We start from the raw sequence: 12,528 nt of genomic DNA, 5'->3' as shown, positions 1-12,528 counted from the left end.
CCAAAAGGTGCTATATCTCAAGGTAGATTCACAGAAAAAGAGTTTTGAAAATTACACCTGAAAACATAGGCCAAAGCAGAAAGGGTTTATTGCAAGGAAGAAGATTGAAGACTCTCCATATCTCTCTCTCTCTCTCTCTCTCTCTCTCTCTCTCTCTCTCTCTCTCTCTCTCTCTCTCTCTCACACACACACACACACACACACACACACAAACAATGTTAAGATCCTCTTTTCAATTCAAGGGCTAAGAAGTATTTGCCTCAAATGTGTACACAAAGAACAAGGCAAAACTCTTCGGCAATCCAATCTCAAACTGTTTGGGGCTTTGCTATTCAACAATAGCATGTTGAAAAAACCTATTTGTACTTGTTCAGTTGGAAATTCTGCTCAACAACTGGGTCATAACATTCTGATCTGTCATTGGAGAAGTGGGTAGGATGCTCTTCAGCAGGAGCAGAGACTAATAAAAAATAAAGGTACCCATGTCCAATTGTAAATGAAATACACTTTCCAATCCAATTCCAAATGGAGAAAAGAATTTGAGAAGTTGGAGCTTCAAAAGGAAAAGGAAAATTTATGACACCATGGTTTAGTTCCCTATGAATCAACTGGAGAATATTTTTCTATTCAGTACAGAGGGTTGGCAGTTTAGGAATGGGGAATTTAAATATTTGGAAAATTGGTTGGTAAGCTACATGATTATTCATGAAATGCCAGTCTTGGTGAGCAAATTGTGCAAATGGTTGTAGTAATAGTAGTAGATTAATAGAATTCATTTCCAGACATTTTTTTCTGTTTTAATATGTGGTATTGTAAGTAAAAATGAGTTGGTGGTGTGCTAGCTTAAAGTCAGGAGGGACACTAAAAGAATTTTTCGAACCTGTATTAGTACTTACTACCTGTTTGAAAGTTTCAATGAAAAGTTACATTTTAAGGTAAGGAGGACTGTAAGGTCCTCCATCTGCCCAAAGTATATATCCTTCGGAATAAATTTACAGAATCTGTTAAAGATTTATTTTAAAGCATAAGATATTTGTAATAACTCTTAATTTAGAAATCTTTCTTTTTTGCAGGATTTATTTATACATGTGGTGGAACTTTAAAAGGACTCAATGGAACTATAGAAAGTCCAGGTTTTCCGTATGGATATCCAAATGGTGCAAATTGTACATGGGTCATAATTGCAGAAGAAAGAAATAGAATACAGATAGTATTTCAGTCTTTTGCTCTAGAAGAAGAATATGACTATTTATCATTATATGATGGGCATCCTCAACCAGCAAACTTCAGGACAAGGTAAATATTATTTTTATCTTATGGAAAACATTCTTGGTACAAGTTAAAACCTTGGATTAATCTTTTCTGGGAACATTCAGAATTAACGCTATCACATTGCTCCCAATGGTTTCATTTCCTTCTTATTTTCCTAACTTCAAATTACAGAATGAGATTTACTCAGATATAATCATGGTCCACTCAGTTGTAGGCTGACAACTCTTTTGACATAAACACATGAGCTTTTGTAAAAATGGCATATTTAGAAGACAAGAAACTTGTCATCATCTTTATAAGCAGTAATGGACAGCCAAATTTTTTACTACCACACTGTGGGTGTGGTTTATTTTGTAGGTGTGGCTTAATAGTCATATGACCAGGTGGGAGTGGCTTGAACGATCATCATCATTCCAGTGAACTGTTAAGTCCTCGACTTACAACCTTTCTATGTCTCTCAATTGGGTGATAATTTGCTTCGCGTTTCCCATGCTCTCCTTCCTGGATCACCCTGGGTAGCTAGGCGAATTTGTGCTGCCAGTAGCATAAATGCTGCCAGCACCACTTCCAACCACGACTTCTGCTTGCACCTCAGGCGGGAGGTGGCCACGTGAGACTGGAGGGGAGCCGAGCAGGAGAGAGGGAAGCTTGTCTGAGGCCAGGAAGGAGGAAAGAGGGAAAAAGCAAGGAGTGCAGATGCAGCAGCAACAAAGAGCCAAACCGAGACCAGTAATCCAGGAAGTGACAGCCGTCGATCAGCTGGAGCTACGCACAAATCTTCATTTCTGCCAATGGAACTGCGTTCCACCCGTCCTGCCTGCTGCCCACCCCTGCTTATAAGTACTCTACTATATACAGTTACATAATCCTATTAAAATGTATGACCTATATGCAAAGAGTTTGACAATCAGTCCATGGACACCTATTTTCCTTAAATGAGATCACAAATTGAAAAGCTCAGGTCCTGATGTTTGGAAATTAATAAGAAAATTACTACGTATTTGCCCCTTATCTCCATATATAAATTCCATATTCATATATGAAATCTTAGACTTCCAGTTCCATATATACATTATGTGTGTGTACCTATCTGTATGTATATTTTTCTATCTGGCTAGTTTATAATTTAATGGCTATCCAGATAGAAGATACTGAATGGATATTTAGCTACAGATGGTATGTGCTAGTGCAGTTAGATATACTATAAGAATAAATATTCTGTTACATCTATATCTATATCAACTATCTTTTATATACTCCCTGTCTCTGTTTGTCTGTCTATCATCCATCTATCGACATACACCACTTTTTGTTTATTCAATGATATTGCGGGGAAAAACCAGAATCATTTCAATTCTTTTTTGCCTTTTTCTATATAGAGACTCTAATCAGACTGCTTAATTAGTTGGTGTCACTCAACAGCACACTTTTCTGGGAAAATTGTATTTTTCTTAGTATTGTGCCACATTTTCCCCCTCCATATTTGCAAAAGTTTTCTTCCTTGGTGAAAGCATCTTGTATATGCGTATCTACCTAGTCCTTGGATAGCTTGAAAGTTCCCTTTACATATTTCTTGGCAGTTTTTGTAAGCATAGTTGATGGTTAAAAACGCTACTGCTAGTGCTGCTGTTTTCCGTTACCATGGATATTGTATAAATGATATGACTTATGTACTTGTATTAAATGGCATAATGCATCTGATGCAAATTACATAATTGTGCCATTTGTGCAACTGTATCACGATTAACATGTTCTCCTTTTGACATATTTGTGACTTGTACTGAACATCTAAGTTTGTTGTTTACGCTGTAGATTTCCTATATTTCCCTACATTTCATGAAATAAGCCCAATTGAAAGCATTCTATTCTGTTAGCTTCCTTCAGGTTGTATTAAAATAAAAGAAATTATGATGGAGGGATTACTGTACCATTAGGAAACAATTTGGTGGATGGAGATTAAGTATTCAACAAGAATGGCTATAACATGATCTCAAAATTCCAAATGGAATCACTGATTGAAAGATATTAGAATGGCCTACTTAAATTGTGAAAACTATTCTCACAACTGGTGTGATATAGCCCATATTAAAAAATAAATCAGTTGGGAGTTAAAGTATCAAACATCTTTCTGAAATGTTGAATGTAGCTGTAAAGTTTAATGAGCCGGGGTGGCGCAGCAGGTAGAGTGCTGTACTGCAGGCCACTGAAGCTGACTTGTAGATCTGAAGGTCAGCGGTTCAAATCTCATCACCGGCTCAAGGTTGACTCAGCCTTCCATCCTTCCGAGGTGGGTAAAATGAGGACCCAGATTGTGGGGGAAATAGCCTAACTCTGTTAAAAACAAGTACTATTGCTAACATGTTGTAAGCCACCCTGAGTCTAAGGAGAAGGGCGGCATAAAAATTGAATGAATGAATGAATGAATGAATGAATGAATGAATAAATAAAGTTCACATAAATTAATAGATAATAATGGGGGAAATAAATACTCCATTGATATACAGTCTTTCTTTGCTACTTCACGGTTCACCTTTCACGGATTCGGGTGCATCACAGGTTTTTATAAAATATTAATGGGAAAATATATCATAGAGGGGTGGCCGTGCGAGCCATGAAACAGCGCCTGCCCCCGGGGTGGGTGGGAGGGAAGAGGAGGTGCACTCATGGCCGCTGGCTTTTTAAGAAGACCATGCTGGTCCTGATGGGAAGAAAAAGGCATGACATGTATGCATTCATGGTCAGGGGCTCGTGGTGTCTGCCGGAGACAGCGGTGGGGTTCTACTGTGGATGAGTGGCTGGGCAGGAGGGAGGCCTTGGCAGCCAGGATTCTAGGACTGCCCAGGATTTGGGTGGCTGTGGTGGAGCCGAGGGGGAAGCATAAGGCTCATCGTCCTCTACCTTGGTGGCTTTTCTGCTCTGGATGGGATGAGGGGAAGCAAGGCAAGCATCTCCTTTCTTCTCCTCTGGATCCCAGATCCTAACTTTTGTACTTCAGATCTTAAATTTTGGTTTATCTCTCTTTCTCTTTCTCTCTCTCTCTGTGTGCGTGTGTATAGAATAGAAGAGAGTAGAGTAGAATAGAATAGAATGGAATGGAATAGAATAGAACAGAACAGAATGTGTGTCAGGGGAGAGAGATATTTCATCTCTTTATTGTCCCTACTTAACGGATTTTCATTTATCACAGGTGGTCCTGGAATGTAACACCACTATAAACAATGGATCACTGTAATTAATGTAATCAGAAGAAAAAATATTAGATAGGGATGTTCAAAACTTCCCCTTTCTTTGTTTAGTAGTGTTTTATTCGCTTTTGGCAATGCCAGATGACAGTCTCAATGAACTCGCCATTGCTGATGGCTACACATCCACAGAGTTGTCTTGGTAGAGACAAACCCATGTAAGGGGCAAGTACAAGTGCACTAGAGTGTCTTCTGTCCCCTGTCCTATTGATCTCCTATATCTCCTATACCTTTCTTCTATTCCTATATCTCTTCTTCCATTCTTCCATTGATATGTTCTATTACTATATCTTCTTTTCTATTATTTTTTAGATATATTTTACTATGAGTATCTCCTCTATAACCTTCATCATGTATTTTACTATGTGTATATAGATATATACCCATTAAAACCCTCATTGTGTATTGGACAAAATAAATAAATAAATAAAATAAATAAATAAATACACACTACTGTATAGATACATAGGAGAAGACAAATAAATATCAAAAACTGTAGGTATAATGTGATTATATTAAAGTGAAAATAACTCTAACAAATGTCTGAAACTAAGGTTTGAGACTCAGTTTTCTTTCCCTCCTGTCCTCTCCATCCCATTTGTTGGCTTTGGTTATTTTGTAATAGTCACTTGTAAAAATGAAAGCATCCTTGCCTGAATCTAGCCCCTTTCTTTAAAACTCTAATCTTTATCTACGATCCCTTTATTAGTTCTTTGAGCTATTATTTCTGTATCATGGGGTCCAGTTTTGCATTTTGCCCACCACTTTGTCCAGTCTGCAGCATCGGCAAGGCACATGCCCATAGCTTGCATGTCTTCATCCATCTCTTTTTTGATTGTCCTTGGGACTGCTGACCATCTTGGCTAAGTGCACCTCGCAATGGATTCCCCATCAGCTCTGACCAGTGATGGGCTGTCCAAGGTTTTACTGCCACACTGTGGGCATGGCTTATTTTGTGAGTGTGGTTTGATGCTCATGTGACCAGATAGGAGTGGATTGCCGGCTATGCAATCATAACATTAACAAAGCAATGTATAATGTAGATATATATATTCTATAACAGCTTCTGACAGAAAAGGGGCTATAAATGCCCAGAATGTTTGTTGTATGTCTGTTTAAGTTTTGTGTGTGCTAATTCAAAAACAATAAAAAATAAATAAAAAAGGAAACTAATCAAGGAGAGAAGCAATTTAGAATTAAAAGATAAACTTTTTAACCAGTGTAACCGCTCAACTTTGGAAGAGGTTTTTAAGAAGAGACTTGATAGCCACTTCTCTGAAATGGTATAGGGCAGTGTTTCCCAACTTTGGCAACTTGAAGATATCTGGACTTCAACTCCCAGAATTCCCCAGCCAGAGAATGCTGGCTGGGGAATTCTGGGAGTTGAAGTCCAAATATCTTCAAGTTGCCAAGGTTGGGAAACACTGGTATGGGGTCCCTGCTTGAGCAAGGGGCTGAACTAAAAGACCTCCAATGTCCCTTCTATTCTATTCTATTCTATTCATTTATTTATTTATTTTGTCCAATACACCTTCGAGGAAATAGAATTAGAGAAAGAATAGAAGAGAGAATATAGGATAAAATAAATTGATGAGAGAATAGAAGAAAGATATAGGGATAGAAGAGAAGATATATGGGATATAGGAGAAACAATAGAACAGGGGTTGGAAGGCACTCTAGTGCTCTTATGCACACCCCTTACTGACCTTTTAGGAATCTGGAGAGGTCAACCATGGGCAGTCTAAGGGTAAAATGTTGGGGGTTAGAGGATGATACTACGGAGTCCGGTAATGAGTTCCACGCTTCAGCAACTCTGTTACTAAAGTCGTATTTTTTACAGTCAAGTTTGGAGTGGTTAATATTGAGCTTGAATCTGTTATGTGCTCTTGTGTTGTTATGGTTGAAGCTGAAGTAGTCTTTGACAGGTGGGATGTTGCAGCATATAATCTTGTGGGCAATACTTAGATCATGTTTAAGGCATCTTAGTGCTAAGCTTTCTAGGCCCAGGATTGTAAGTCTAGTTTCGTACGGTGTTCTGTTATGGGAGGAGGAATGCAGGGCTCTTCCGGTGAAGTATTTCTGGGCATTTTCAAGGGTGTTAATGTCCAACTTGGTTTGGGCATCAGCTGATTCCATCTATATGAGAAATCCTACATCAAGACTGCTATTTTGATATGGTCATTGGTCACCTCACTATGTTTTCAAGTTTTCAGCCTTGGCTTGTTCTTGCATACACTCCCTTCTTTGGTTCCTTAGTCACTGATCTGTTATTCCATTATAAGCTTTGATGTCTGCTTAATATCTGAAACAAGCTCTCAATAGATTTAATGATTCTATGCCTGCCTGCCTGTCTGTTTGTCGATCATATCTCTCTCTCTCTCTCCCCTCTTTCTCATATCTATCTATCATCTATCATCTAACTGCTTGGTTGCCTACCTATGTGCCTATCTATAATCTGCAATACCCACCCAAATGTGTTCATATATTTTTATATCACCAAAATTCAACTCAAATTCAAAACCTCAAACAGACTGTAAGTGAATCCACTAAAAATTCAAATGTGAATGTCCTTTAAGTCAGTGTTTCCCAACCTTGGGAACTTGAAGATATTTGGACTTCAACTCCCAGAATTCCCCAGCCAGCGAATGCTGGCTAGGGAATTCTGGGAGTTGAAGTCCAAATATCTTCAAGTTCCCAAGGTTGGGAAACACTGCTTTAAGTGATATAACTTTAAATTTGTATTTTAAAAACTTTTTGCTTTTTACAAATGTAAAGAAAACAATTATCTGACTCTGTAGAGTCAGAAAAGTAGTTGTCTACACATTTCCTGTCAGACATTGATTTTTCTGATGTTCCTTTATAAACAGAGGCTTCCTGAGTTTTACAGATCCTTAGGGGGTCTTTCCAAAAAAGCACATAATCATTGCACATAAGGGTCCAAGTAATTTACTTCTCTCTTCACTGCTCCTGCTCTGTCTAAATTGACCAGCTGAGCAAACAGTCTGAAATGATTAGGAGCAAATTAAGTGCTCAGCGTTTTTGACACACCTTTGAACTACTAAACACAGATGCATTGATTTTCTTCATATAGTAATACAGCTTTGACCACCGCTTACATGCAGAGAACTCTGAAGAAGAGTAATATTAGCCATGGGGAATTCAGTAAGGCAAGGAAGAAAAGAAATGACGACAGTTTGTATATCTCTATACATAAAAAGAAATGGTAACACAATTTCATATTTATTAACCATTTTTAACAATTTCCATTCCAATTAATTATTGGAGAGCACTTTTTAAAAATAATATTATCAGTAATACAATTGCTGTCAATTATATGTTGTTTGCAGCCTGCCAGGAACTACATCACACAAGTGAGCAAAGCCCTATCCTCACACATGTGGGATTCAGGTAGTGCACAAAACCACAGCTTCCCCTGACCCACAGAAAAAAATGTCCTCTACAGAATCAGTCCCTGGCAGGCAGAGATTGGGGGCTGCAGAACTACAGGATGACCAAAGAATTCGTATGCACCATGTACCACTTCTTGAAGACCATAGTATATAATGGCTATTGTAGAAAAGGTACTTGGGTGGTCCTTCCTTCCTTCCTTCCTTCCTTCCTTCCTTCCTTCCTTCCTTCCTTCCTTCCTTCCTTCCTTCCTTCCTTCCTTCCTTCCTTCCTTCCTGAATTTTAATGTGGCAGCAGTAAAACAAAGATGTTAAATAAGTTTGTTTTGTTCATCTCAAAAATAAATAAGGATTAACAGCATATTGCAGAAGTTAAGAGGAAATCAATTATAAGAAAAAAGATGGCAACAAATTCAGAGAAGGTCATGAAGGTTAATTATATTTTTGTGATAACGAATATCAGAACCATTATAACAATAGTTATCCTAGTGATTATGTACTGGAGTCCAGCTACGGACAAAAAGGAAGAAAAAATGAATGCCTTCATATTATATATTTAGAGGTAGAATAGAATGACAGAGTTGGAAGGGACTGTGGACCGTGCTTAGGCAGGATACCCTACACTGCTTCGGACAAATGGTTGTCAAATCTCTTCTTAAAAACTTCCAATGTTGGAATATTCACAACTTCTAGAGGAAAGCTGTTCCACTGATTAATTGTTAACTCTCAGAAAATTTCTCCTTAGTTCTAAGTTACTTGATTCGTTTCCACCCATTGCTTCTTGTTCTACCCTCAAGTGTTTTAGAGAATAGTTTGATTCCCTCTTCTTTGTAGCTCTATCACTCTATGTTTGTGATGGGCAACAGAGTAATCACATGGATCACAGAGCTGGAATTTAATGGGCTGCTTTATTTATTAAATCAGGAACTGTAGAGATGAAATAAATGGGGTGGAAATCAAGTGCAACATACTTGGGCAACTATAGGGGAAGCCCCCTGCTGAGCAAAGGAATATGCCTTGACCTTGACCCTGGCCATGAACTTGGCCTCGGCCTTCCTTGCTCTTAGCCATGCCCAAGGTGTGTGGGAAGGCCCCAACCAGCATATAGCCTGTAGGGCATCCCCCCTCCCTCACCCTGGCTGGATCGGCACTTGAGATTCCGGAGAGGAGCGGTCCCTCACCTTCCAAAAGGTGCTCCAAAGGAGATCACGGAGTTGCAATTAACCCCTTTTTTCTGCCCCATACTGCCTTCCCCAGTGACCAGAGGGATGTAATCCAATTTGCCTAGTCCTAGTGAAACAACCCTTGCTGCCACCCTCTAACCATTCCGCTCTCCCGATACCCCAAATGTGGAGTAGGCGAAAAAACGCCTGGAACGTAAGTGCGTTGCGGCCGCCAAAAATTCGTACTTGGCCCCTGAAGGCTACCACTAGTCACACTGAGACAAGGGTGCCTGTGGATGCCTGTGATTGTGCCGATGAGTCGCATGGAAAAGAGGGAGGGGGGACAGTGAGCCTGTGCTTATATATGGCTCGCCGCCCTGTCCCTCTACCTACATCCTACCCCTGTGCCCTGGGGTGGTCACCCAGGCAACTCCCGTCGGAACAGGCAATGGTCTATGTTGTCTGTCGCCGCTGCAACCACTGAGCAGCCCCAAGTGGCTTGTCTTCTATTTAAAGCTACTAAAAAGATTATAATCCAGTCCTGGAAACAATGAAAACTTGTCTCTTGAGTTGATGCTTAGCAAACACCAATCCATATACTATAGACTTGTACTTCATCATGTAGATGATGAACAACAGCAGCAGCAGCAGCAACAGCAACAGCAACAACAGCAACAACAACAACAACAACAACAACAACAACAACAACAAGGGTATGTCTGGAAAGTTGGAGATAAGTAAAAAGGAAAGACAACAGATCAAGTGGATAGATGGGATCTAGGAACTTATCCAGGATCTAATTAAAATAATTGTATTTGTTTTTTTGTAAATTTTATCACTGAGCCAATTGTGACTCTTTGTGACCTCATGAGATATTGGTACTTGCTGCTAGGGTTTGTGTTTGTTTAAGTATGAATGAGCTGCAGAAAATAGAAAGAGGTCATTATATACTTCTAATTATTATTATTTATTATTATTTACTTTTTTACCCTACTCTGACTATTGAGAGATGTTATATAATGTTTCATTTGCAATACAGATGCGTGTATACAATTTGTACGGGTATTAGAGTCTGAATCTTTCTGATCCTTGGGGCTTTCTAATTGTGGGTGGGTTTCATGCAAATGTTTCCTTATCAAACTAGCTAACACCATCACTGCACCGATTATCTTACCTAGATTACCTGGATTATCTACCTAGTTTGGTAATGACATGTCTGCAAGAAAACTCCAAGTTCTGAGAGCACCCTAGTTCAATCTTGAGCTGCAAATATCCCCTGATCTAAGCCTTTCTCCATTTTGCTGTCTATGTATTTGGGTGTGCGTTTGAATGTGTGTGTGTGAAGCACAAAGTGGTTAAACATTTTTATAAGCTTTTCTGGAGACCTATTTAGTTGAACAACATTATCAATCAAACTCTATTTTAGAGGTCGCTCCCTGGCCTGCATTGGCTGCCGATCAATTTCCGGTCACAATTCAAAGTGTTGGTTATGACCTTTAAAGCCCTACATGGCATTGGACCAGAGTACCTCTGGAACCGCCTGCTACCGCACAAATCCCAGCAACCGATAAGGTCCCACAGAGTTGGCCTTCTCCGGGTCCCGTCGACTAAACAATGTTGTCTGGCAGGCCCCAGGGGAAGAGCCTTCTCTGTGGCGGCCCTGGCCCTCTGGAATCAACTCCCCTGGAGATTAGAACTGCTCCCACCCTCCATGTCTTCCGTAAACTACTTAAGACCCACCTATACCGCCAGGCATGGGGGATTTGAGACATCTTTCCCCCAGGCTCATTATAATTTATGTTTGGTATGTATGTGCTGTTTGGTTTTTAATTATGATAGGGTTTTTAGTTATTTTTAATATTAGATTTGTGCCATTATAATATTGTTTTTATCGTTGTTGTGAGCCGGCCCGAGTCTTTGTAGAGGGGCGGCATACAAATCTAATGAATTGAATTGCATTGAATTTTAAACCCTTGCTGATATCTAGCCCCTTCTCAAATATGTGAGCCTATAATGAAAGTTTAAAAACCTCTACTGGAAGGAAAACACCACAATAGAAAACAGTCTTTTCTAGAACATTACAACTGGTTGTAATGTTTTAATGTTTTAAAAAGCATGGTTTTAATGTTGAGTTTTAAATGTTTTTTAATTAGATTTGTTATACTGTGTTATTTTGTTGTGAGCCGCTCCGAGTCCACGGAGAGGGGCAGCATACAAATCTAATAAATTATTATTATTATTATTATTATTATTATTATTATTATTATTATTAACTGACATCCCTCTTCTTAATATTATCTTAAACAATATTGTAATATTTATAATTCAGATAAAAATGAATGAGAACACATTGCAGGGATTTATTTTTTTTGCAAGAACATCACACCTTACAAATGTTTTAAAAAATGGATAAAAACTCATTCTCATCTTCAATTTTTTGAGTCCAAACGTGGGTGATGAAAATATTTACTGACCCCTCACATCCTAGACATAAATCGTTTCAACTCCTACCCTCAAAATGACACTATACTGTAGTTGCCTTGCAGACCAAGACAATGAGACACAATAACAGTTTTTTCCCTCAATGCCATTGTTCTGCTAAACAAATAATTTCCTCACCATTGTCAAACTATTCACTAAGGCTGCATTACTATTACTATTAGTCTTCTCATCATTCTTATCACCAATCTCATCCCACATGACTGCAGGACTGTTGTTTGTATCCTTACGATTTATATTAATATTGATTGCTTCCTGATTGCTTATTTGTACCTTACAACAATTTATTTATTTATTGGACTTGTATGCCAATCATCAAGTGTTGTACCTTATGATTCTTGATGAATGTATTTTGTCTTATTTATTTATTTATTTATTTATTGATTGATTGATTGTTAGAGTTGAAAGGGACCATGTAGGTCATCAAGTCCAACCCCCTGCCTGAGCAGGAATCCTAAAGCACCCCAGCCAAGTGGCAGTCCAATCTCCTCTTGAAAGTGTCCAGAGTTGGGGAGTTCACAACCTCTGCAGGCAGGTTGTTCCAATAGTTGATTGCTCTGACCGTCAGGAAGTTTTTCCTTAGTTCTAGGTTGAATCTCTCCTTGGTCAGCTTCCAGCCGTTGTTCCTCGTCTGGCCCTCTGGTGCTCTGGAGAATAGTGTGACCCCCTCCTCTCTGTGGCAACCCCTCATATACCTGTATACAGCTATCATGTCCCCTCTGGACCTCCTTTTCTCTAGGCTATCCATGCCCAGTTCCCGCAATCTCTCTTTTATGTATACTAAGAGGATATGCACCAAAGACAAATTCCTTCTGTATCCACACTTGGCCAATAAAGAATTATGTTCTGTTCTGTTCTGTTGTATTCATACACAACTGAGTCATATGAATTATAAAACTGAAATTAGATTGAACCTGTGGTCTGTTGTGATATAGTTGGTGATGG

General features: G+C 39.0%; 1 protein-coding gene across 1 annotated transcript in view; it reads left to right on the top strand.

Moving 5' to 3' along the window:
- The first annotated feature begins 343 nt into the window (after positions 1-343).
- The window catches only part of CSMD3 (CUB and Sushi multiple domains 3), a 615,639-nt gene continuing 603,454 nt past the window's right edge, over positions 344-12,528 (top strand). The window contains 2 exon segments of the mRNA XM_070748648.1: positions 344-428; positions 1,074-1,296. Coding sequence (XP_070604749.1) covers positions 344-428; positions 1,074-1,296 — 308 coding nt within the window.

The sequence above is a fragment of the Erythrolamprus reginae genome, chromosome 3 (genome assembly GCF_031021105.1).
Source record: "Erythrolamprus reginae isolate rEryReg1 chromosome 3, rEryReg1.hap1, whole genome shotgun sequence".
Taxonomy (NCBI): Eukaryota; Metazoa; Chordata; class Lepidosauria; order Squamata; family Dipsadidae; genus Erythrolamprus; species Erythrolamprus reginae.
The sequence above is the reverse complement of the archived record's forward strand: the minus strand, read 5'-3'. Positions and strand labels throughout refer to the sequence as shown.